Raw genomic sequence first — 27,968 nt, forward strand, 5'->3', positions numbered from 1 at the left:
AGAGCTTCTCTGACTTCCATGGCCGTAGTCTGGCCTGCTCTCTCTTTCCGTTTTCGCCTCACAGCCTTTCTCTTCCCTTCCACTAATGGCTAATGCTATCCATTAAGTCCAATTTGAAATCTTTCTTACTCAGCCTTCTATTTTAGACTTTCCTTCCTCCCTCCCCCTCTGTCGGTCTCTCTTCTTGTCGAATGGAGCCATGACTCCAAGGGCAAAATGCTTAGTGAAGAAGTGACCACCCAGTGGGCTTTGTCTAACTCTTTGCCCCAATGGACAGAAGGCCTGTGTGTGTGTGTGTGTGTGTGTGTGTGTGTGTGTGTGTGTGTGTGTGTGTATGTGTGTGTGTTTGTGAGTTACACAGAGGTAAGAGAACCCCAAAGCAAAAAATATTTATACATCAATGTCTTCAAAATATCTTCAAAAGTTAGAAAATATCCGGCTAAAAAAACATCACAAGATGCCAACCTGTCTGGGGCGATATAGAGCGTCATGTTGTTGATGTCTCTCTTTCACTGAGTGAAATACCAAGTTCATTTGAATCGGCTTATTTAATGTGGATTAGCTTCCAATGGTTTAGGCCTGAACATTTTTTTAAATTATGACAGTATTACCTCAATTTTAAGGTCTATGACCAAATTATTACTCCTTATTATTGTTTTTTTTATCTGAGTATTAAATGTAGTTAGCAGTTTGGTTTGGATCTAAGCATATCAACTAGTATTATCTGAGAATGAGTCAATTTAATAATCACACTGGAAACATATTGTGATGGGGAGGATGTCCCTCTAAAGATTTTTGTCACAAACCCCTAGGGGGTTAATAAATATCCAAAAAATGTTAAATTTAGCTTCAAACTAATGCAAATGCTTGAATCTCCTCGTTGGATCGCCAACATGAATTTCTGTGTCTGTGTTTGATAAATAACACACAGATGCTTCCAGACCAACAAAGAATAATTAGATCAGGTGACTTCAAAATCTGATGCTGTGCCCAATTCCCAAACAAAAACAAAACAGATGAACCCGAACAAATGTGTGTGGGCAAAAACATCGACTTAACTGACATGGGGCACAAGCTGTTACATGTGGGTGGGTGCCACCAACAACGAGCAGTGTGTTAGTTGTCTTAGTTGTTCCCTGGCAGCAGATAACAGCTGTATACAAATACAGATCAAACTTTATTTCCTGTCATTAATTTGTATTGATGTAAGATGTATTATATACGAGCGGTGGGTGATAAATATCCCAGTATTTATTAGGCAAAACTACTCTGTGTCAACCTATAATAATTCATTTCGTAGTTCAGTTTTTAATAACCAGTTCATTCTCACACCACATGTAATTTTCAGACTTTTCCGAATGTTTGGTTAAGATAATTTGTATGAAGTCGTGGAACTCCTTTGGTCAAAATGTGTCTGGATCCCAGGTGTAACTCTCCCTCTCCCACTAGCTTTACATAAAGACCCATCCATTGATGAGGACATATCGCTATTTCCTCCAGGCTCCTCAGGTATTACAAATTCATTGAGCAGGAGCTCCTTTGAATGTGCAGACACCATCTGCCTGTACAGCTTCGCCTCACTCTAAAAATAGGCTCTTTCACCTGAGTTCCACTGTTCCTGCTCAGCCTTAGTTCCTTTCCTCTCTCCGCTGCCTAGCAGGATGTTCTGTCACACTGAAGTCTCTCCTCCTTGTGGCCAACAACAGAAAAAAAACAACCTCCACCCAGATTCCAGATGATGTCATATATTTTTGCACAGAACTGTCACTTTATTGCATCTGAATTTTTAATCAGTGAATAAACTTGAATCAAAATGATGGCACTCAGATGATACGTTTGTGTTTGAATGTCTAAAATAACATACGAGAGCTATTTCAGTCACGCTACAGGAGGAAAGATTATTGATCAATAACAGTATGAGAATGACACACAAGTAACACATCGCTACACAAGTAACACATCTCTTACGAGTCAGACAAAGTCACGTCTCAGTCATTTGATTGTGACAGTTTGTACAATATCCTGTCATGATGTATAGTAGAAATGAGCATAATACAGCTGTAGCTACATGTACAAGGTGCATCTTTAACAGTAAAGATCATGCCATCAACTCATAGTCTCCTTCATGTCCCCTCAGGCGGAAACAAGCTTGGAGTCACGCAGTCGGTACAGAAATGGCTGCTTCCTGTTTTCTTCTCACCTCACACAAGGTCAGGCGTGGTCACCAGAACTGTGCTATGTTGCTCCCGTTATGGCACCCCTTTTTTTTTTTTTTTTTTTTCCCCCCACCACCTCCACCACCACAGTGTCCCTCCAGTCTGAAATCAGTTGACACATTTCAAGCCAGTTTGACAGCACCCAGGAAGGTGGTGTCTCCATACAGGGACACGTTGGCTGTGGCACGAGGGATCAGCAGCTCCAAGTGGTCCCCGACCTCCAGCTTCACAATACCTAAGGAAGTCAAATGTACACTTCAGATGTTGAACTACCTTTTTTTCTTTTCTTTTCTTGCTACAAACAGCTATCCCCCTTACCCAACTACTGACACACATATGCAGCCAATTCACACACACACACACACACACACACACACACACACACACACACACACAAGCTTGAGAGCTTGACTAAAGAACACCGACTGACCTTCCGTAACAGCTGCTGTAACATAGCTTGACACAAACAACAACTCAATACTCGCCTCCTGTGTAGCAGGTGTTGTAAGGGTGGACGGGGTTCATATTCTGGATGCAGCGGAACAAGATCACATACTGAGGCTCGTCTCCCACCACATTCCTCTTCCTCCGGATCACCACGTGACCCATTGCAAAGGTGCTGTCCATGTAGTAGACCTGAGCACATCACAAACACTGGGCTCAGTCTATGCTGTGAGGCATGGGGGGGTTTTAACAATGTAGAAACAGTCAGGTAGGTGGTATATAATTTGCCACCTCATTTATTATGCATGCATCATTTGCATTTCTACTTCTTTATCTGACCTACTGCATGCTTGGATCGAGCACATTGTTTTTTCTTCCTGCAATGTGTGGAGATGCATTCCCCTCCCGTGTAAAAATCTGGTGATGGGCAAACGGAGTAGCAGCGCCTCCCTGTGGAAGAACTATGACACGACAACATGAACCGTCCTACCTGACTGTACACGAAGTAGAAGCCCTCCTCTGTGACTAACATGCTGTCTCCGTCTGTCTCCAGGGCAGAGCCTCTCCTCAGCCCAGCCTGCCAGGGGATGCCGGTGTGCGGCTCCGAGTTATATTCTGTTCCCGAGGAAATACAAAATGAGAAATCACGTCAAAGCACTGAGTGCTAAATATGTATCGCAACAGTCTCCAAAGTAACATAGTGCAGGTCAGGCATACTGTACCTTTCTGGAAAGTTTTCCTGCTATTGTTTGCCAACAACTGCAGGAAAGGCTGAGAAACTATGACAAAACATACAACAATGTTAGACATGTTCATACTGGCCAGAGGCCTCCTCACAATCTGCACATTGCTTTCCCCGTGGCCGTCTATCTCTTTTCCTTCTGCTCCTTCCCTTTTTGTTTTTTGGGAACAATTCCATTGCCAAAGTCAGCACTTAGCAACAGCTTACTGTAAATATTGATGTCCTGTAAAAGCCCAGGGATTGTTCAATAGCTTATGAGCTGATGGTTGCATTATCTCACCACATCAGGCGTTTCAGTTTTTAAGTGATTATCACCAAAGCTGATGTGTCATCCACACTTGGCTATGTTGTTTTTTTTTACTTTTCTGAATCGCAGGTCTCAGCGTAAAAGGCATGTACAGATTGCGAAGCCCATTTGAGCTGTATAAATAAAAATATCACAACACTAAGGAATGGATTGAAGAACTTAATCCCCACCGTAAACCCTGGAAATGAAATCGGTCACACCCTGTACACTCCATGCAAACTAAAGAAACTACTATCTGCATCATACATTCACAGTGAACTGTCAGTCTTACCTAATGCCTCTGATCCGGAGACCAATCTTTTCTTTCGTATTGGGGGGAAAGCATGTGGAAAGCCAGGTGGGTGCAGGGACTCTTGGCTGCTCCTCCTACCGATGTTCTCAATCTGAAAAGACACATTGAAGTGTTCAGAAAAAAACAATACATGTTGGCAAAATGTCTTTCCAAATCTGTGCAGATGAAGATGTCCTCGTGGACTAGTTGTCTCTCACCTGGCCCGCATGCTTGGCCTCTCGTCCGTCTTCTCTCCTGCGACCGACCTCTGATTTGAGTCCCTCCACCTCAGCCCTGAGAGCCACCAGTTGGTACAGGGAGAACGCTGAAAGAGAGGAGGAGGTGACTGCAGCGAGCGTCAGCAGGAGAACTGGCCAGGACAGCCTCCCTCCACCTGGCCTTTGTCCAGCATCAGGCTTCACACCTGCCAAAACTTCCATTGCGGGGCCCAAACAGTCTCCAGAGAGCTCACACCGGCAGCATGACCAGCCTCAGGCCTGAACTAAGCTGCCTCTCTGCTGACACACTTGGGCAAGGAGTGGTGCGTGTTTGCTGCTGTCATCAACGGTGTCTTAAACTTTACCTTAATCCCGGTTTAAAAGCACCGCTGGCTTCCTTTAGTCTCGCTTTCTACTTCAGTAGCTGGTTCCACTTTAGTCCGTCTGAGGGACTATACGCAGAAGAAATACTGTACAAAGAAAGGGCACAACAGCTTCCCCTCTATTGTTCCGCTCTGCTAACCTCACTCGCTGCTTCCTGCCTGACCAGCAGCCCTGACAAGTCCTCTTTCTCGTCATCTCGCTCTTTAAAAAGGATAAAACACATCGCAGCTTCTCCACATTCTAACAAACAAGCCATGTGATCGTGGAAACAGGAAGGACAGGTTGGCAGCGAGACGAGGGACTGGTAGGGAAATAGGGGGAGAGAGAGAGAGAAAGAGGGAGAGGGAGAAATAAGACATAATTATCGGCACCGTCACATTTGAACTTTACAGTTCGAGGAGCCAACATGCACAGAAAGAAGGAAGTACAAAAATTACTTCAACTTTGAATGGCAAAACAAACAAACTGCGATTCCCAGAATAAAAAAAGTGAAGTGACGTCAGGTTAGATAAGTGAGTTTAGAACTGTTACTTTAAAAAAAGAAGCTTATTTACAACATCTAACAGGACAAGCAATTTCAATGTATCAATTTATTGCATGTTACAGTACAGAAAATAGAAAGTGAAAATGTGTGCTTACAAAAAGAAGTCGACATTGTTTTGAAATAGAAAAGAAAACATAAGGGAAATGGAAAAAAATCCCTCAAACTGACAGCTTGGTGCTGAAGATGAGTCATTCAGATGTCCCATCAATGGTTCTGCCATGTGTCGCTGTAAGTCATGGTAGGTGTACACACACAGAGTCAACACTGTGCAGGTCCGTTACAGGCTCAATGTTATCACATGCCGGCTTGCAAACACTTTCAACAGCATTCATTTCACTATTAACAATCATAGGAGCATATCTAATATGTTCCAGAGTGCATTTGCAGAACACCTGACAAATGATTTTCTTTATTTAAAAAAAAAAAAAGATGGAGAGACATTCAGTTTGATTCAACAGGGTGTTGTACAGTAACAATACATTTCATTAATTTAGCTTGAGGCCAGCCACCAAAAACAATAAATCAAGTGACTGATGAGTTACATCTTCTGTTGAATGAAGACTAACAGCAGACAGACGTGTGTAGAACAAGGCGTTTGGAAGTAAAGGAGTGCACAGTGTGCTCTAGCAACACATGGAGGGACAAATGGAACTCGGTTTATGGATTCGGTAAAATACAAATAAACGTCTGAGTGTTCTGAGCCACTGGAGGCAAAACGAAAGGAAGAAAAGACCATCGATACGTTACTTCTTGTTAATTGAAGACCACAATTTACATTCATAGTAGCCTTGAGACCATTTTTAAGTTCACATTGAGACAAACAAATTAGGCCTTTTGATGTTTGTTAAATGTAGTTTAGCTTACTTTTTTAGAAACAATATGGCTAAGGAGACATGTATTCAGAAGGCTCTGACACTGCTGCAGTGCAGCATGTTGCATTTGGACATTAAGAGCAGGAGACCGGGTTTTAATCGTCGGGCTCTCCTCTCGTCCCAGGAAGTCGTATAGGAAAGGTTAATCCGCTCATTAAAAGCCCTCCTAAAGACATTAGGATAAATAATCTTGGGGTGAGACGAGAACAGAAAATCTTCCAATTAACAATTATGATGCTGATAATGGCAAAGTAATCACCTTTCATCAGAAATACTTACATTATTTCTCAGCTCTTTAATATGTTCATATTTCTTTCAAGACTATCGTAATACAATACTCACATACCCACACTGTATATATATATATATATATATTTGTATGTATGTTGACAGAGTAATTGGTCGCTGTTATCGGTTGCAAAGGGTCGATACATTTCTGGTACTACGAGGTCTTAAGGCATGTTTTGGAGAAGAGTATTTCCATTTAATTGAATTTTAAACATGCGGTGCTGAATATCACATGTACAGTTCATTTACCAGAATCCCATTAAATAGGAATTAATGGATTTTGTCTGCATATGATACGATACAAGGTTTGTTTTCAGCTGCATATGACACGGTAAATGCAATATCGGCAAAAATATTTGCCATTTCATTCCAGATGATTCCTGTAAATTCCTGCCAATTATCACGGGAAGTTTCCCAGTATTTTGCAACCCTGTTTCTGTTTATACTCTATATCCCGTGCTGGTTCTATTAGAATGTACGACATGGGGAACAGAATCCACTCCTTTAATATGAAGCTTCAGTCTGAGGAAGATCAAATGTTTTTTTCTACACAAATTCTCTCTTTTGGAATTTTCCAGACTGAGCCTCCTGTGCTCTGGGGGAGGAACAGCAACACAAAGAGGACATAGGATTCACCTTGGAAAGTACCCACGATTCCACTTACTGAGGCTGCTGAAGCCTCATTTTATCCTCTGCTCAATTTTGGATTCGACATTATATACAATTCTTCCCGATCAGTACGGATAGGAGGATTACAGCGACCGGCAACATGTCAGTGTACATACGGGCATGTGTTATAGAGTTGTACCGAGATAGACCTGAATAAAACTGCACCCATCATTTATTAACAAAACCACACACTGAGTAAACGCTCCTTACCAAACTACAGGAGCCAAAGTCACCAAATAGCAACTTAAGTCCATTCAACAGTAAGAGCTATCCTGCATGCTTGTTGTATTTTAACAGGCCAGTAACGGGGAGAAAAAAAAAAAATAAAAAAAAAAATAAATATATATATTTTAATCACTACAATATCATGTCATGCCAAGCTACTGCAACGATGATCCTCACCAGTTTCGGACATAAAACAAACATCCCAATGCTCCTCAAAGTATTGCTCAGAAGATGTCAGCCTACTCTGGTAAATCGGAACACAAAAAGTGCAATGTTATGAATTAACAAAGATACATACAGTACAGGCCTACATATTATCAGTGTCTCATTTTGGTTCCCAGAAGAAGTGTATTTTTTTTTTTTATTCCAGTTGCAATCACTTTTCACTGAAACATTGTAGGGGCTCATATGGTCATTATACTGTGAGCAAATGCTTCAGTGATGCTAAAACATTTCATAAGACCCATTACAGCAAGTCTTCTGCGGTTGTGACATGTCTTGCAGTATGGGCGTGTGTGCTCTGGCTTCATTCGATTAAGGTCAGAAATTCATGCATTCATAGCTGCAACACAAAAGAAGCCATGAGGGAATTGTTGCCCTCGTTTAAAACCTTTGAAATAGTCAAATCATGTTAACAAATATACATTTACATAAAGTGAAAAGGTAGAAAGAGTGAAATAAAATAGAAACCCAGACCAAAGCATTAAAAAAAAAAAAAAAAAAAGTACATTCTTTCCAGAAATCAATTAAGTCCATCCAATCAAGCCTTCGACAGCAGTCACTTCCTCCAGCTCACGACCAGTCAGTCCCCGGCTGTTTATTTCAGATGATGGTGACACTAGAGGACGGCTGAGCACTCTCCTCGTGGGCGTGGCTCTTCAGCAGGTCTTTCGTGAACTGCTCCAGAGCAGCAAAGTAGCCCTGACACTGCCAAGTGTCATTGTGTGTGCCCTCCTGAAAGATGGCAAGACGTTTAGTCCGCGCAGGAGACAGCTCGTATAGTTGTTTCATCATGACGGGTGGGATGAGCTGGTCCGACAGACCAGAGACAAACAGCGACGGCATGCGGCACAGCGCCACCTGTCGATAGGACAGGAACTGATTCCTATAACACCACAAGGGCAGCAGGCGCATGGGCAGGAAGGAGAAGAGTGTAGCTGCCATGTGGGGGATGCTGAGGAAGGTGTTTTCAACAATAATGGCTGCCACGCGGTGAGGGTTGACCGACGCCAAGCGCACAGCCACGGCACCCCCCAAAGAGCGGCCAAACAGTACCACCTTCGTCTTGTCCAGATCAGGACGGGTCATGACATAGTCCAGCGTGGCCTCGGCATCCAGGTGCAGTCCGTCCTCGCTGGGCTCGCCCTCACTCTTTCCATAGCCACGGTAGTCCACCAGCACCACGTTGGCTTTCAGATTGACCAGCATGAGCAGGGCGTTTGGCACCCTGTGACCAATGTTACCCGCATTACCGTGGAAGTAAAGGATGGTGGGTGGAGCAGAGGAAGTGGGGCTGCTTTGATTGCCGGGGCTGACTCCAGGAGGCCCGTCGCCTCCCGTGTAGCGAAGCAGGATGAGGTTGAGCTTCACGCCGTCCTTGGTGCGAATGTATACATTCTCATGAGGGATTCCTGTTGGCATGGGGACGTAAAGGCGAGAGGAGGGGGGCTGGTCTGGGAAGTAGAGGAGCACATCCTGGAATTTGTAGAGAATGCCCGCCACAGAGGCTAGGATCAGTGCGAGGAGAAAAAATCCCCCATACAGGTGGAAGGTGAGGATGAGGGCCAACAGGGAGACTCGACAAGCACCCCAGGACCAGGAGGCCAGAGTCAGGGTACAACGCTCTATTCCCGCCCACAGCCTCCAGGGCTTCTCCATGGCTAACCAAGAGCTGAGTCACACCACACACACTCTGCAAGTACAAAGAGAAGAGAAACAGGTTTAGTGTAAATAATCAAGGATCAAGAATGCACATAAGGCTAATTATCATTTGGTTTGTAATTATTTAATATGAAAAATGACACAGAAAGTGATGGTTAAAAACTGCTACAGTGCAATTAAGGAAATACAACAAATTCTCAAATTTGATAATCTTTAATATTACGTAAATAACTAACTAATAAAATCTATATCGGGTATATTTATGCCAAAACCGACATATTAACATGTAAACTTATCTTTGGTATCACTAACATAATTAATGTAAAAGTATTTTAATGAATCACCTCTGTTCTGACAATGTTATGCATATCAAACCAAGTTATTAAGAAGACAGCTACATGTTAAGGTTAGTGTGTGGCTAACTTTACTATCTCTCAATGGGAAAATAAAGACAATCAAGCATTAAATGAGGCACTATGTAAGTACATTTAATACTGAGGTCAAACATTATGTAAAACATGATCCCTCCCAGGCAGAGGACCTTAAACTAAGTTGGGAGTTTTGACCCTTAGCAGCCATGAATTAACCCCCTAATAACCAAAAAGCCTTCTTTGTGGTGCTAATTCTGTGACTCAAACCATTTAGCTACTGCAATCAGTCCAAACGACCACCGTCTGTCAGGCTGTCATTGCAGTGATTGTTTATGAGTATCAGGTGTGTTCAGCGATTTTAAGGGCCGGTGTACAACTACTCTTGATGAAGTGAAAATCCCAAACTGAACCTCATGAGGTGTGGGCAGAGTAGAGACAGATGTAACTAGTAAGTATGCATTGGTGGGGCTCTACGGGACCAGGAACGAGCACCAACGAAGAATTAATGTTGATGTTGCTGGGTAGAAATGGTGAAAACATTTATAAATATTACAAGGCTGAAAAATGTCTCGACCCCACCCACACACACACACACACACACACACGGAAGACATGGTGACAGCTGCTGCCAGCCCGGTGAAAAGCACATTAACGTTTAACAGTAACGCTACTGACATCTATCAAATGTATTTGAGGCGCATATGTCCGAGTCAGTATTACATAATGAATCACCACTAAGCACTGTAATGTTATGTGAGACTGTCAAACCGAGCTGTTTCCCGAGACGGCGATAAGCCGACCGTGTGACTGGACATAAAACACCATCTACAGTGACGTTAGCTAGCTTAGCTGCGAGCTAGCACCGTGACAGGCACGCTAACTATCGGTCTGCTCTTCTTTACTCCTATCGCCGCATTCTTTACCGTATAAATGAAGCCACCTATGTCTTCTATGGTTAGCCAGGTATAGCCACATACTCACCCTCCTCTCATTTTTAGCACCTCGGCTGCATGGATGTAGCACGTAGACGGCACCGTCACTGTCAAGCAGCTCTTAAGCAGTTAAATGAATTACAGTGACGGTAAACTGGTGAGAAACGCAAGGAGAACTATTGTTAGCAAGAACCGGCGAGGCTAGCTACACCACTTGCTAGCATTAACGTTACCAGAGTGTGTACCCTTCGTGAAGTTCCGTGCATTTCTTAGCAGCAAAAGAAAGGTTCCTTCTTCTTCTTCGTCTTCTTTGAAGTTTTACAGCAGCTGGCATCCTACATTTTGTATTACTGCCATCTTCTGGAGTTAAATAACTCCTACAGTGGCTGGTATGTCAAGTCTTTCTAATCAGTCTTGTGTTGAAAGCTGATGATGATCTTCCGTTCTGTCTATAAAAACCGGCATACAGTCTGTATATTTACATTCCTTAAAACTATAAATACCCTATTATTTCTTGCCTTAATTTGAAGTTATTTCAGATCTACCAACATAATTTTAAATAATCTCTCAGGGATTAAAGGCCACATTATAGCTGGAGAAAACTAATTTTCATAAACTCCCAAAGTCTCTCATCACTGCATGTCTGGTAGGTGGTTTCTCCCTTATTTTAGGATTGCAGCCCTTTTTTTGTTTGGTGACTATCTCCATGGCTTCTCAAATTCATCCAATAGTTCACTAGCTGTTTTCTGCATGAACACATTTCCGCCTGTCTCACCTTGTAGGGCAGACACTGGTAATGTTTTTACTGCTCCTATACATAATCTAAGAGCCCGGAACACATCTAATCAACCAATTACAGTTTCTCATGCGAATCCAAAAACCACACTGCCATAATTTAACCTCGATTCTATTACGCTTCAAAATATACTCCAAGAACCAAAATGTCTAAACTGTCTCTAAATTATTTCCAGACAGTTTCACTGAACATATGGTGACCACCCATTCTGTTAAACAGTGTTGCAGCATGTTGAAATACTATAATAGAGAGAGCAGCAACCACTACTCCTGTCTCATACAAATCATATAACAGTAACAGTGGGTGTTAATAACAGTGGTCTGATCTCAAATTGTGTGCTATACGATCTTTGCCCACCAGGTGCTGCTCTTGGAAAGATTATAATCCTGGAAATTCACTAAATGTAGGTTCATTTTACATTTTACAAGTAAAATCCCCAAATTAAAGTTAGTGGGATGCTTCACGATAATCCTAAATGCTGTGTTAGGGAGCAGATTGACAGATCGACAGGGGACTGTTGCTATCATATATCCATGACATCAAACCAAGCCAGGAAGTTGGTACGCTTTGTTGATGTAGGCCCACAATAATCTGGCCACCAAAAGGTAGATTCCCCGGAAAACAGGGTTTCAAAGATAAAGACTTTTGTAATAAATTTGTAACTGCTCTGTTGACACGCTGAGTGAAGTGTCCCTTGATGAAAGGACATTGAGGGCAGAAAGCATGTTAACCAATCATTTGAAGATTACAGCCTCCAACTCATCAGATATAAAACAAATAACCCAACATGGGGAATATGGAGTATAAAGCTCGTTAGATACACATTTGAAGATGATATGTTGATGTTTTGCCCTCTTCCCAGGTTAACTATTGGTATTGCCGTAACATCTAGCTCACACTCAGTGTGACCTTGGAGGAGACAGACAGATTATGTGCACACTAGCACAGCTGTTGCCCGTTCAGCTCTGCCCTTGAGGTTCGTTGATTTGATTCTGTGGCGTTGTAGTCAGCGTCAAAACCTTAGACAGATCACCCCTCTATTCTGTTAGTTATTAAAAGCTTCTCCGGCTACCAAAATAAAGTCACCAAAAATCAAGTCTGTGTGTGAAAACATAATAGTTGATTTAATTATCGTCGAGGCAGAAATGCTGACACTGGCAATAATGAGCCGCATATAGCTGCAGCACGGAGGCAGGTGAGGAACTTACTATCCACATGTAAACAATGATGTCACCATTGCTGGACAATTTGTTACCTCAACAAAAAGATGTGAAGATGTCGGGCAGACTGCAGGATTTGATATTGAGGCGTACTGTATTATGACATTTTCGCACAAGGAGAAAAGGTTTTGACATTTATGCAGATTTAAATTTTTGTCAGTAAAAAACTCAGAGCTCAATTTTATGTAAGAGCTCACTTGGAAAATGGCCCTTAAAGGGAAAAGGGTTTCGTTGAATTAAATGACAAATGAGGATGAGGGACTTTTCAATAGATTGACTTTAAGATTATGTCCATGTTCAAACTCCATTATTTATTCACACTCTTTCGAAAAAAAAGGGAAAAGCTAATTACACAAAATCATAGTGCTGCGGCCTTTTCACTGGCTGCAGCCCTGTAGAATGCAATGCAGACACTCACACACGCAAACACACAGAGAGACACGCACACACACACACACACACAGACACACAGACAAAGAGACACGCACACACTCGTCTCTTTAGGTTATAGGGAGTGCTGCACTCTGATGGATTCAACTATAAGAGACTGACAGCTGGCGAGTTTACTCTCTCTTATCTACGACTCAATTACCTTTGACATGCCAGTCAAAACATCTATTACACACACACACACACACACACACACACACACACACACACACACTGAAACTCTCATACACACACACAGGGTTACGCACGCTCTGTGGCTCAACTCTCGTATCCCACGACTCAATTACTTGAAATATAGCACTCCAAACAGCTGGAGGGCTTGAGCTCAATAATACAAATTCAGAGCGGCTACAGGATGGGGGGAGACTGTGATGACCTCGCTGGGAATATCATATTATCAAGCCAAGGGACATGCTTGTCATTCACCTCATGCTATGCAGCAAATAGCCAAGCGATTGATACACATTGATTTCTCTGTCAGTCAGCATCTTTTTTGGACTGGTGCTGCGACTTTATATCTTCAAGTGTAAGAGTTGCTGTCATTGCATTTTCTGCTGGGTTTGTGAAAGACATAGTTGAACTCATCTGACATCATGAATGATGACTCTTTGATTTGCAAGTCACTGAATGCCTTGCACAGGGTGATAGATGTGGTGTCCATGGCTACAGTAAATGTGTTGTCACCTTGGAGACAGAGCGTTGCTTTGAGTCAGAGAGGACGGCTACATAATGACGACTCCTCATTTCAAACACATCACAGAGGAGGGGGCAGATACGGCCAGGAGTTACATTTCACTGCAGTGCAACATTAAACTGCCTTTTGTTTCCTGTCATGCGGATTCATAATTAACAACATAAAAGCTGCTGTAGCTGTTGTGTCAGTCAACGAGGTTTAATGAGATTGCACATTGTACAGTGATGGCCTAATCAGCTAAGTGAAATAGGCAAGCCTACCTGGCATTGTGTGCATGCAGCATAGAGTGTCCTGAACATATGCATGCCAAGAATAAATTGTGTGGAAATTGATGTATGTCTCAGGTAGCAATTAAGCGGCCTCCTGTGGCGAAGAAGCAGAGATTTAATAAAGGCTATATTTCCCTCATTGCCCTTGCAAACACACCTTTTTTCACATCTATGATGATATCTATCAATCTAATTAAGCTGCAGATATAGGTTTGTGTCTATGTGTGTTCTCCTGTGTGAAATGTGGGACCTGTCTTGCTAAAGTGCAGGGAGTGGCGAGGATTTGGAGGATAAGCCATCCCAAACCAAAGCCATTCAGTGAAGCAATAAAGAAGTAAGGGTTATTGCGGTGTTTACACGACACAAATGTATGGATGTCACATCTTCCTACAGCTGAATCAAAACAAGACGGAGAACCTAATATTTGGGGCAAAGGCCCAGAGTCAGCAACTGTCACCCCTTCAGTCATTAGCCCTTCACACCAAGAACCAGGTCAAAAACCTTAGATTCTGACCTCGGCTTTTGAGAATCATCGATTAGGTTAGATCATTTCTCTTTTAGGCTGATACAGAAAAAATAATTCATGCTTTTATAACCTCTAGGCGTTATGCTCTCTTCTTTGGTTTACCTAAAAAAAGCTGTTGGCCATCAACAAATAACCCAGGAGCCCTAGTACTGAGACCACATACATTGTATGACTCCTATTTTAAAGTTATTGCATTGGTTCAGTTTAAGAATTTAGGATTTTCTTCCTAGTATTTAAAATACCGAATGTCCTGCCACCAGCCTATCTCTCAGACATGCTTTTTAGATATTTACCTACTTCTGCAGGTCCCTCAGATCTTTTGCTGGCCTCTCAGTTGTCCCAAGGATCTCAACAAAAACGCGTGGGGAGCCAGTGTTTAATCACTGTGGCCCTCGTGTCTGGAACAGTCTGCCTGAGGATCTGAGGGACACTTTTAAAAGAAACCTTAACACATCTTTTTAGCCTGGCTTTTACTTAAGTCATTTATTGCCTTAGTTTTTATTTTATTTTTCTAATCATTGGTTTTCACTGCCTACTATTTCTGTCTCTTGTGCCTTTTTAATTCTAGTGACTGTTATTCATTTGAACATTTTATTGTTGTTATGGGTTAGGGTAATTTTTTTGTCTGTGCCGTGTCGATCACATTTGCAGGACTTGTAGCTCCCTCTGTTCACACCTCACTGTGTTAAATATGCTCACCGTGAAAAGTGGATTAAGGAAGAGTGGTCAAAATGCTATTATCACACCTCTTTAGAGTGTGAATGATCTTATCCTAAGCTGTCGTTAATCTCCCGGTCTTTGCCCAACCACCTCTGATGGTAGAGATAGATAATTAGCACATTTAACCACTGTGCCAAAAATAAAGATGACAAGATGACTTTCAGAAGCTGTCTTTGGCTCTCCAGACACCTTGAACAGCCTCCACACTGGTAACATCAGTTGCCGGAGATGCTAAATAGAGCAGCCTTCAAGTGGTTTGTTAATGAAATTCATCGAAGTGTTTTTTTAGACAAGTATATGAATGCCAGCTTTTGTCAAGTCAAGTCAACTTTATTTATAGTAATCTAATATTACAAATCACTAATTTGCCTCAAAGGGCTTTACAATCCATGACACCTGCGATCGTTAGACCTTCGATTCTGTGCATAAAGTATGAAGGTAAAGCCAGGAGACAATTAGCCTAGCTTAGCTCAAAGACTGGAAGCAGGAGGCAACAGCTAGCTTGGCTCTTTCCAAAGTTCAGCAATATGCGCAGCACCTTTAAAGCTCACCCAATAACAGGTTGTGAACTTAAGAAGTGCTGGTAGCCTTATTTTTGATCTTTGGACAGAGATGGACTTGCTCTTTCCCCCTGCTTCTGGTCTTTATGCGGAGCTAATCACCTGCTGATTCCAGCTACACACAAGAAAGTGCTATTGATCTTCTCGTCTTACTCTTAGCAGAAAAGCGAATAATCATATTTCATGAAATGTCAAACGATTCCCCTGAGGCAATAACCACCTCAGCTGCCGCCACAATAATGCTGATCCTCATCATCCTTACCATTGTTATAAATCTCGGTTACAATAATGTATTGCGGTAACAGTTAACCTTTTGCCCAGAGCTCATCACGTCGGGAAATTCCTCAACACGGCTCTCTGTGAAGCAAATTTTCTTTTTAAAGGAGGTGTAACCATGAAATAGTGTCAGCAGCAAGCCCTATTTGAAAAAGTGCAATATCAAGGGCATGCTGTAATTACAATGTGTTCAATTTAGCCTGTGGAGACTTCAGTCTCTGCAGAAGAGAAGTAGAACCCACTGTCCTTGGAAAATGCAGCTGCATTTACACATCTAAGGGAAGTCACAAGGTTTCTAAAGGTGGGGTAAACTGTGGGAACGTGTGTGCAGAAAGGGGCCATGTTGCTAACCTCTATCCACTTAAAGAGCCAATTCACTCAATTTAAAGAAAGCTCAGTCACTTTGTGAAGGTCAGTCAGACCGGTAGGCATAATAAGTGATTATTGAGTTGTTTTGGGAGATCACTCCTGACTGAGCTGATACCAGAGGACATGTGGACTGTGGTCAGTAAAAAAAGACAGGGTTGAGGTCCAGATGAAAGGTTACTGTTTTATCCTGTGGGGACAGAAAGGCCACCTTTATTTCTAATTGAATAAGTGTCTATGTGTGTGTGTGTGTGCATGCGAGTGTCGGTTGATAAGGTGAAAATGGTTTGAAAGGAAAGAGTAAACAATGTTCCCCCAAATTTAGGTTTTTGACCTAGTAACCTGAAAATCTAGAAAACTCTGCGATGTTTTCATAATACAAAATGGATCTTTATTTTTAAGTTAAAGATTCAATTAGACAATGACTTATTAAACTTAGTCACAGTGGAATAAAGCTTACACAATAATGTTGCTGTACATGCACTGCAATATGTGGCTTCTTGTAAATACCCAGTACGAACATTGTCATTGATTAACGCACGTTATCATTGCCTTGAAACTAATGATGTAAATTGGAAAGGGAAGTACATATTCATTAGTGTGTGACAGCAGGTCATGCTCTAAAGAGATCCTGCAGCAGTGCGTTGTAAATATAGACTAATAGCCCAGTTGGGGGCAAATAAATCCACTCACAGGCAGCACAGGCTTCACAGCTATCCATCCAATTAAGATGTTGTTGCATACACACTGGACTGACTGACCAATGCCATTTATACGTCCATCAAGTACACAGCGTGTCACATAAGGTGGCTGCTATGAAATCAGAGTTAATGACTTGGGAGTAATATAGCACAGCATGTGATTTTCAAATATGACATATTCGCCCATACACAGTCAGTTCTCCAGGTAGAAGGAGCTCCATATGAGGAGTTTGTGTGAAAAGGGACAACAGTGAGAGAGAGGAGACAAGAATGGTGAGGCCTCATTTACCAATATCTTCGTTCTTTGGTGATTTGTTCTGAAGAAAAGTCCTAAGAAAAGTCTAAGTCAGATTCACGACGTGTTCTTAAACCGCAGAATTGTTTGGACATGTGTCCAATACAATGGTGAATCCCATTTTCCTCGTTAATTGAAGGCGTGTGTCAATTGATCCAAATTAACATATGTAAACGCCCTGCCAATCCCCTTAAAAGGGCATGCGACTGCAGGGCCTTGTGCGCAAACAGAAATTGAACAGAGAAAATTAAATCAAGGATGGCCAAACTAACATCTAGCACTGGACCAGATTATAACATCTGGTTATCGACAAATCAGAAATCAAGGAAAGATTATGATAAATGATGATGAAATAGCAAGAGTGTATGAAAAGAAATGTATGGTCTTGATAATTGATAAATATGTAATATCTAAAATTTCTAAAAGCATTACAATATTTTATATAACTGAAGATATCTTGCATCAGGACTCATGATAAATGGTATATCGTTCTCTCACAGTTCCAAACATTAACTCCTGTATGGAGAATAGGTCAACATAAACCTAACCAACACTCATTTTCATGCTACAGAAGAGAGCAATAGGGATTTTAAATTGATCGGATTACTACGAACCAACATGCTATCTGTTAACTTACATTTTGTGATCCAGTTGATCTTAAAACTGCACAGATAATATATGAAGTACAAAATAATTTGCTTCCTAACTGTATTCAGGGCTTGTTAGTGAGAAAACCACTGTAAATAAAACAGAATAGGTATGATTTAAACAAGGAATTAAAATGATGTATTTTACATTGCAAATCAAAAATGAAAAACGTTTTCATCAACACAAGAAAATGAGGTATCCATATCATTTTGTAGGACAAGTTTAGAAGTTTTTTGTTTCTGTTTTGTTTTTCTAAGCATAAGGGTTGCCTATTGTGTATAAGAATGCCTTTTGCATTATTTTGGAAAAACTGTCAAAAAGGACTTAAATGCTTTATTATCACTCCTACTACCACAACTCCAAACATAAAAAGAAAAAAAGAACTGCAGTAGTTCTGAAGTTGAGGTACTTGTGCTAATAAGCTGTCATATTTAGTAGCTTAGTGGATACAAAATAACACAAAAGGTCCAAAGGATGCTATTACTCGTTCAGCATGGAATTGTTAGTGTCGTATTTATTTAAAAAGACCATAATGCTTTGTAAAATAACGAAATTATTTACAAAGAAATATTAAAACATCATATCAGAGTATTATTTTTATTTGACTCCTATGTTGTACAGCAATTGTAAAAACATGCAATAACCAATTATTTTGCACAAACATGTCAACACTCAAATGTGAGTAAGTGTGCTTGAGTGTGCGTGGATTCCTTTCTCACCCGAGAACAAATCCCAAATAAATGAACATAAGTGATCGTCAGAGTCTTAGTGAAAACTGCGTAAGTGGGTTTTAAGAAGAAATTTCTGCTTAAGAACAGTTGGTGAATGAGGCCCGTTGAGAGGAAGGGCCAACGTACAAGTCCATAGTGATATATGTGTCTGGCTTCCTATATCTCTGCCTTCCCAGTCAGATGACCCTGTAGTAAGTCAGCGTAGTAGCCATTGCTCCCAGAGCCTTATGATTTAAAGACAAGAGTTTGTTGTTGAGAATCTGGACAATATATCACCCCCCCTCCTCATGTTCCCTTCTTTATCTCCTCACTTGGCTCTTAGTTGTTGTCTGTTTCAAGCTGTTTCTCTCTCTCTCTCGTCTGTGCGCTTTCTCTTTCTGTTGCCCTCTCCCACACACCCAGGGAGACACACTCTCCCAGACACCTCCCCTCCTCACCCCTGAGGCCCCACACAATACGAGCTTAATGAAAAGGTGCTTTACACTGGAGGCTGTGCACTGGGGAGATATCTGTTAATGTCACTGTTCGTGGGAGGAATTAGCAGAAAGCAGGGTGTTCTTATCTGTACGTGAACGTGTGCATCCTGATGGCAGTGTATGATACCTGGATAACTGAGGTATAGCTTATTTGTGCCACTGTGTGTGTGTGTGATAGTTCACCACCCAGCAGTACATAGTGGCAGTTCACGCCACTGATTTATGTTCCCCAGGTTGCCGCTCTGCAGGCCCTGGCTTGATTGCAGTGTATCGCTGCAGCTACAGCCATGACCCCACTGTGACCCCATAAATAAGCCCCACTGCATGGTGGGAGATCAGAAAATCAGATGATGCCTATCTTCTCGAGCTGATTTATTTGATTTCTCTGTATTATTTATTCCTCCCTTGTCTCATTCCTGTAAATTCAGGCATCTCAGCGGTGCAATACATCACAGCTGCAGCGAGCCTAGAGGAGCACGACAAAAAAGATTGATGTTTTTCTTCCATGGATCATTGCTTAGAGGCTCTTAATGGTTAAAGCCATGATTTACATGCTTGATCAAGAAAATGTAAGAAAAATTAAGATGATTAAACCATGTTACCTGAGATGGAACACTGGGGACTTTCTCAAGCTCTGGTTTTAAAATGATACACAGTTCACAGTAGCAGTGCAGAATTGATCACTTTTGACCTTTTCCTGAACTTGGCAGACACAGAGCCTTACGGAGAGGAGCATGACTGATGGAGAAAGACAGATAAGTGTCCAATAGAGAAAAGAGGGTGTTTTTTTAAGGAAGGAAGCAGGGTCACAAGTAGTGTGTGCGTCTGTGTGTGTGCTGGGACTTAGCGCTGTAGCATCCTACAGCATCCTTCACATCAAAGCAGCTTTTAGGGAGCAATTAACAGAGCTTCAAATAGGCGGATAACACAATTAACAGAGACACTATCTTTACATTCAACATGGCCCCAGGTTAACTGAGTTTACAGTGGAGCATCTAAAACGCAACTTGTAAACAGTTGCTAATGGATGGCACTCCTCCTTTGATTGTCTCACTTAGACGTAGATTTTAGATTGCCAGGAGAAGCACAGATGTGTGCTGTGATCAGAAGTAGAACAAGCAACCACAGGGAGAGGGGGAGAGGTTTGCACGTGACTGGTAGACTGCAGAGTGTGTCTGCAAAGTCATCTGAGGTCGACCAGTCTGTGTGATGAGATAGATGGTGCAGAGAAAGGGGCTTAGGCCGAGTACAGCACAGTGCCACACGGGTCCGGGCCCACACACAGAACGCACCACATTGCAAATAAAGCCAAATTACAATCGCTATCAAAACTAGCATGCAAAGAAGAAAGCCACACAAAGAGTGTACATGAGGTACCACGTTGCATGAGACCAAGCATCTGCAGCCAATAGCAGCTCTGTGAGGGTGTGCTTTGGACACAGCGGTGCTTTGCGCTCAATTCATATGTCAACTAATGGCGATCCAGTTGATAGTTCTTGAGATATTTCAGTCTGGAGCAAAGTGGTGGAGCTACTGACAGCATGCATGGAAGACCGCACTGATATGGCAAAAAGTTATATAGCTGGTGAAACACCGAATGAGATGCAATAAGGCTCCCAAAAGGCAGCGATGGCACATTTATTGTAAAATAATTCACTTTTGATGATATATCTGATCAAAGAAATTTCCACTACAGATCTTTTTTTTTTTTTTTGCAATTACACAGTAAGACAGAGATAACATGAGTGAGACAGAGACTGAAGAGAAGACATTGGTCTGGATCAGTGTGAGCTGTGTCGTAACAGAGTGGCAGGGACTGCTTAGTGATGTTCTAGGACAACACTCTAAGCTGAGGAGAGGGGAGGAGAGGGAAGGAGAGGGAAGGAGAGGGAAGGAGAGGGAAGGAGAGGGAAGGAGAGAAGAGGCCTGGGGAATAGAGCAGAGCTACCCTGGCCTTTCTTGGTAGTAGCTATATGTTTATTCCTGTGAACACACCACTTCTACAGGATGAGAGGTGACTGGATCTCAGCTCTGGATGTTTCTCAGGTTCCATATTAGCCAGGATTGGACTTCACTCCCAGTTCTTCAAAGGCTTCAACATGCCCCCCCCCCCCCATTTTCCTGTTGGATCCAGGGGCAGACATTTCCCTTTCATCGGGAGGTGCTTTTCTCTGACAGCACAGATTACTGAAAGGCAAATGCACTTCTAAATGCCAGCCTCATTTTCCTTACTAACACACCGAGCCCTTATCATGCTTTGCATTAATAAATAGTTCCTCCAAGGTCTTCTATCTGTTGTCCTACGCATTACATTTAGCATATGACATGTCTACGTAACCTCAAGGAATACTAAATTCAAGCGATACCAACAGCTCTGTGCAGAAGAAAAGCAACTTCAAATCCGTTTGATCTCTATTTATAAATAGAAATAAATAGTAAATAGAATTCAATGTAAAGATAGAGACTATAGGAGAGGAGGATGGAGAGACAGACGGGGAAGGTACTGTGGGTTAAGCTCAGGTTGGTGTTGACAGCAGGGGTGCTTGTGACAAAAACACTTTTGGTTCTCTCTGCTGGAGTGTGGCGCCTCAGTCTCAGCCCTGGAGTTCCTGTAAATTCTGCCTTCTGCTGTTTACACTAGGACTGAAGCTAATGTTACAGCTCCTTCCATCTGGAGGATGCAGGCCCCTGGTTTTGGTGTTGATCAAGACACTCCTTGAATTCTAGATCTCCTCAGAAAGAAATGTGTCTGTGATTTGATTGAACATAATGTAGCAAATTAAATCACTTTGCTTAATCACTTTCCCTGAAGCCACTCTATGTGAATTTCATGGTGCCCCCATGTTGTAAAATTAACCAAACGAGAGTGTTCAAATCCTAATAAGCTGATGTAAATCAGTTATAATGTTTACACTATGTTCAACATTTTAGTTTAGCATGTTAGCATGCAAAGATAGTACAGCTGAGATGGCAAAGTCATTGGTGTTTCTTGGTATTTGGTCATGAATCAAAGTATTTACCTATTAACTGAAAAGTCAGGGGATCACGAAGTGATACAATTTATCTTTAGAGAGATTTGATTTTGTGTATCAATCTATTTTACAGTTGTTGAGACATTTCACTCAAACCACAAATGTCATCCTCTTGGTGGCGCTTGAGGAAAAGTCAGAGGATCCGGCCCAAATATTGAGATTATTATCTCAGAATTCTGAGAAAAGTTTTCATGGAAAAATAATTCTGCTCTGTTTTTCTGAATTAACAAATTCCGCGAGAAGCTCTCATCTATGGAATGCCATGTAAGACAATTTTAAATCAAAATTACATAAATAAATAAAAATGCCTATATAAATCCTGAAATACATAGATAAATGAGGCATAAATATATAGATAAATGAGGCATAAATATATAGATAAATATAAATATAAAAATGTAAATGAGTCCCCATAGTTCAATAAATGAAAAACTACTTTTATTTATTTTAGGGGACTTTTAATTATTAACACCACATTCATTTCCCAGCACTTTTTATTTCCATCGGTTATATTGAAATGAATGGGGCGTGTTTATCTCACACTGGATTTTACGAATTTACTATTTATCAGACACCAAATGAGACAAGAAAAAGTAATTTAACGGTCTCTCCCACTCACTGAAGGTCTTTCTCCGGAGCTGCTGTTCACTCTCCTCCAAGAAAAGTATCTCCTACAGTAGCTGGGAGTGAGGCAGAGGGCCGTGGGTTTTCCTAACTAGCTATATGTCTTGTCTCATTTGGTAAATTAATATAATTCAGCGATGGCCTTTTGGACGTTAGCAGCTGTAGCAACTGCACACCAAAAACATTATGAGGACACAATAAATGACTGTCACATGCGCCTCATCAATTCTTTATAACCGTCATAATCCTAAAAAGTCATTTTTAGTTAAAAGATAAATTCACATCACAATTCTTAAAAAGCATATTAATTGTTGCATAAAGACAAAAAAGTCTGTTTTGTTGTTAGAACTGGAGTAAAAAGAGTTGAACCCGCTGTGTGATTATCATTTCTACAGCCTTATGGTCCTTTCCAGAGAGAGCAATCCCCGTGTGAGAGGTTGTGTAGAGACTGTGAGTGCATATAGTCTCAGGACATCAGTGATGTAACACCAGGGTAAGAGAGGATGATGTCTAACAAACACAAATACATTTAATTATATGACTGTTGTTATAGTGATACAGCCGAACATGTTTACAACAAGACTGTATTAGATGTTGTGGTTAGTATATATCATAAAACAGTAATATTTAAAATCAGATGTTGACCAGTAGAGCATAAAAAGGGTAAACATAAGCTGTCTACGTTGCTAGTCAAACAATGCTAATAATACACATAACAGAAGGGCCTTGACATCAATAGATTTTATTCTAACACAAACTTGTCTCCTCTGTTATGTATTTGTATTCTGCCTTCCCCGACAGGCACATTTCCTTTGAAGCTGGATGCTGGTGAACGCAGAGATCCAGGGTGCACGTGGGAATATGGGCCAGGAATCCAGGATCATGGATATGGGAATAGGCAGTGTCCTTGGGAAAGTGAGCTGTGTTGATAAGCCGCTGAGGGATTCCTGGAATGGAAATGGGGTGAGCCAATCGATCAGGAGAGTAAAACACCCTGAGGCGGAGCAGGGGTAGTGGTGGGTGGGGCGGTAGGTTGATTTGCATGATCGTTATCTCAATCATCAGCCTAATCCAATTCCAGTGACCAATTCAAAAGTCTGAACAATGTACATTTCTTTTATCACATACATGCAAAGACCATAAGTCTGCATATTTTATTCCATTTATGGCAATCATGTATAATTCACATCACTGCTGAGTATTTGGCAAACCTGAGGCGTTTCATGTTTTGTTTTTTTACCTTCCAGGCAGCCATTGCTTTCCATATATTTCTCCATTGTTGGACTTCCTTTGTCATCCATTATACAACTATGCATTTGTTATTTGTCAAAGTTATGAAGCAGCGCAGTGCACAATTTTTTATAAATGAAATAAAACACCAGTCAAGACAATTTCAAGAATATTTTAATTGTTTTTCATACCATAAAAGAATAAATGGAAATCAATGGTTGTAAGTAAGTAAGACATTACATACATAATGACATACATTGACATTCACACATTTTTTTTATATAAAAATTGTAAGCAGTTAATTTTATACTACACCTAGTTTGAAGAAGAGCTCAAATTAAAAAGCTAAAAAGTATGTTTTTTTGATATACAGTAAATATTAAATTAATATTACATTAATGACTACTTGTTATCACATGACCAAAGTTCCACAGGTTATGATGATAGAGCAAACTCAATTCACTGATGGAGAATGTGAGATGCGGTTGAAGTGCCCTCGAGTTAATTTTTTATCAAACTATGACTCCTAAGGTCAAGAGTGAACTTTTGCATTCAAATGATAATGATATCAACACAGTGGGACACACTCAGAGCAGCAGAATGCATAGACACAATATACATGAACACAAACACAAGCATGCATGCACACACAAATGAACACAAACATACCTTTGCAGGTTAATACACTATTGTTCTTGAGTGGGATGATCCATTAACCGTAAATCACACATCTCTTGACGATCTGTAACATCCAGTCAGGACAGTAAGCCAGGGCTGAGGGTGTTGTCTTCTCTGACCAATCAAGAGAGGCTGAGCCACTCTCTTTCTCCTCTCTGACGTCAGGCAGACGAAAGAGAGGGAGACTAGGAGAAAGAGGAAGACAGGGTGATGGTGAGCGAGAGGAGGAGTCGCATCGGAACAGTCGAATAGGGTCAGCTGAATGGGAGAAGAACGAAGAAAAAGATGGAGAGAAATGGTGGCAGTAAGAGAGAGCAACAGAATGCTGTCAGACCATTAAAAAGGAGAAGTGAATACAGAAGAGGAGAGAAAGAGAATACAGCGCATCAATCTTGAACCCAGAAGTAAAGAGAGATAGTGACAGATTCATTAATAGGTTCACGTTGGTAGTGGATTTATTGTCACCTGTCTCTTTTCTTTCACCCCGTTCTCCTCTCCTCCTCTGACTGTCGTCAGGTCCAGTTTAGTCCTGTCCACCTCTTTCGTCATCCCCGTTTCCCTCCATCAGGAATGCCAAAGGCACAGAGTAAAGAAATGTTTTATTGATCCTTGAGGGTAAAATCAACTTCTTTACTCTGTTATTTGTTACACACTATATGCACAAACAGGACCTGTACACATGGAAGGATGTCAGAGAGACGGGGCTGCCCATGGGCAGGCACCCTGAGCAGTTGAGGGTTCCGCACCACGAGCAAGTGCACCTTGGAAGTGCCCAAGAGGCTATCAGTCCACTCTCACTTGTTCCCCTCCTGTTCTCAAGTCCCAATGGACCAGGCTACTGCCGTCAGCACGCCTTAAAAAGCTTCAAACAGAGTAGTGAAAATGCAATGACCCCCCACTCTGTTATTTTTGATTTGTTTATTAAACGTTTTTAAATAGATATTCATAAATAGATTGGCTGAGCTTTGACAAGCCAGGCAGATCAATGATGTAAAAATAGATATAACAGGCGTTTTGATGTTGAATATGCAAATGCCTATTGATATTTCATCTGTTTTGATTCCCTACATACTTTAAAAGAAATAGAGGTAAGTGCGCTAATTACCTTTGATTAAGAAAGAGCTATTGTATCATCACAATGAAGAAATACAACCAATTCTACACACGTAGTATACACTTCAGGGAGGACACACACTTTCCCCGATGGCGAGTCATGTCTGCCAGCCCTCACTGTTACCGTGATAGCTCCAGATTTAAGGGAAAGGCTATCTGCACTCATGTCACAGACAAACACTTTGTGTGTGTGTCCACACAGACACACACACACAGACACACACACACACACACACATACAGGTAGTGAAAGTGTTTCGAGTGGTGTGAAAGTGACAACTCTCTGCTGTGCCAGACACACACTCCGTATGTTGTTGGTTGGACACCTCTCAGGAGCTGACGTAAGTCAGCCGTTCAGCTCGAACCAATCAAATTGCAGATCTGGAAATGGTATTATGAAACTCCTGGCATGGTCCCTATATCCATATGTCTACCAACAGGGCAGGGGGAGGCAGGCACACATGTACAAACACACACACACACACACACACACACACACACACAGGGTTAGGGTCAAAGACAGAGCAGGAAATTGAGCAACTACAGTTAAAGACAGACGAGACAATCCCAGCCAAAGTAGGACATCTATCCCCGCGAGGCATGATCACAGTATCCTGCAATAACATAATATGTGAGAGCAATGAGTGATGAGCATCCAAGCATCCTCAGCAATGACACAACAGATGTTTGCCATGACACCATTCACTGTTTCAAATGCAGTTGATGTTCCTATACCAAAATTCCCGCCCTGCATGGTGAATTTCCCTTCTCCAACACGATCGGCTGTGAATCAGAGAAGAAGGGGTTTAAAAACATCGAGGCAATTGAATCCCTTTGTTTGAGCACCCGTCAACATTTGGTGCTAAGTCAGCAAATTACGTTGTTGACATGACTTGTTCCCCCCACACAGAATATCACAGAAATAGTACAGGGTTTGTGATTTTTAAGGTTAACTCTGAAGTACACTCAACATGAGGTGCAATGCCACCAACAAGAGGAGAACAAACATCTATTTCTGTTGTGCTTGAGAGTAGTTTTACAAAATAAACACATGTGACAGGAAACTGAGTAAACTGCAGCTTACACACAGCAGCAAGTGCTGAGCTATCCATGGTGATGAAATTCAGTGCTGTTCTCCCATAGCAATTACACACAATATAAACCATATTCATTTAAGTCCCTGCACTATTTAATATGTTGTTGCATATTTTTTGGGGGGCAGAGAGACACTGGCTGTTCTAAAGCTAATTGGATTGGCGTTAGATGACCACATTTCACCTTTAACAACAAACTGTATAGAATACGTCGCCTCCCGCCCTGCCTTAAACTCAAATGAATCAGGCAATCATCTCTTGTCATATCCCCAATTTACAGCCCATTAACATTAAGTAACACTTTATATTTGGTACTGCAGGCCATGCTGACAATGATTAGTATAGCTCTAAGGACCAGGATAAATACTGTAATTTACTTTCTGCACCTTAAGTGCAACTACCTCCTATCTCCCCCTCCCACCTCGTTCTCTCTGTCACACACACACGCGTGTACACACCTACACACACACACACACACACACACGCGTGTACACACAGACACACACACACCAGGGACATTACATACAGGGCCATAGTGTAATTCATGTGTTTGTTTTAAACCCACTGACCAAACACAACATAACTGATAAGATAGGACCCCTGCAGGGAACAGGTACATGATATTGTTAAACCTACAAGCTCAAACCTTGCTTGTTCAGCTGCTTTCCACTTGCCTATAGAGGCTCAAGCATGAATAGTTTTCAGTAGTGTTGTCAAAGCCCTGATTTTCTTGATGTCTATTTCAGCTGCGTTCCCTCTGAGCAACAAAAGGAGCAATGCAATGTGAGGATTTGCGATATATGCAGCCTATACGTTGCGTGTATGAAATGGGCCAGATCGATACATCGTAATGACTATATCGAAACAGTCAGAGTGATGTCTTACCTGCATTGCTGTTCTCGTGAAAGGACTCGCGTCTATCCTGCACCAAAAGCAAGATGTCGCCAAAAGTGTGTGTTTGTGCCCTGCCAAGACAATATTTGGGGACTGTTACTCATGAAGAGCAGAGGATATACCTAAACACCCCACCTTTCTGTGTGTCTGTTCTCTCTCTCTCTCTTCCTTCCCCCCCTCCCTCCCTGTGTGTGTGTGTGTGTGTGTTTGTG

The 27,968-nt window shown here is 41.6% G+C and overlaps 2 protein-coding genes across 2 annotated transcripts; both read right to left on the bottom strand.

The window, feature by feature from the left end:
- Positions 1 to 1,736: 1,736 nt before the first annotated feature.
- tnfsf13b (TNF superfamily member 13b) lies at positions 1,737 to 7,019 on the bottom strand. The gene is made up of 6 exons (XM_031869596.1): positions 4,199 to 7,019; positions 3,981 to 4,092; positions 3,383 to 3,439; positions 3,151 to 3,275; positions 2,702 to 2,852; positions 1,737 to 2,451 (listed from the first exon to the last, which is right to left on the bottom strand). The coding sequence occupies exons 1-6, from the start codon at positions 4,418 to 4,420 to the stop codon at positions 2,339 to 2,341; spliced, it is 780 nt and encodes a 259-aa protein (XP_031725456.1). The 5' UTR covers positions 4,421 to 7,019; the 3' UTR covers positions 1,737 to 2,338.
- Positions 7,020 to 7,109: 90 nt separating this feature from the next.
- On the bottom strand, positions 7,110 to 10,629 carry abhd13 (abhydrolase domain containing 13). Its single transcript, XM_031869595.1, has 2 exons — positions 10,414 to 10,629; positions 7,110 to 9,092 (listed from the first exon to the last, which is right to left on the bottom strand). The coding sequence occupies exon 2, from the start codon at positions 9,056 to 9,058 to the stop codon at positions 8,003 to 8,005; it is 1,056 nt and encodes a 351-aa protein (XP_031725455.1). The 5' UTR covers positions 9,059 to 9,092; positions 10,414 to 10,629; the 3' UTR covers positions 7,110 to 8,002.
- Between the last annotated feature and the right edge of the window lie 17,339 nt (positions 10,630 to 27,968).

Source organism: Anarrhichthys ocellatus, unplaced genomic scaffold, assembly GCF_004355925.1.
Source record: "Anarrhichthys ocellatus isolate YVR2014 unplaced genomic scaffold, GSC_Weel_1.0 scaffold47, whole genome shotgun sequence".
Lineage (NCBI taxonomy): Eukaryota > Metazoa > Chordata > Actinopteri > Perciformes > Anarhichadidae > Anarrhichthys > Anarrhichthys ocellatus.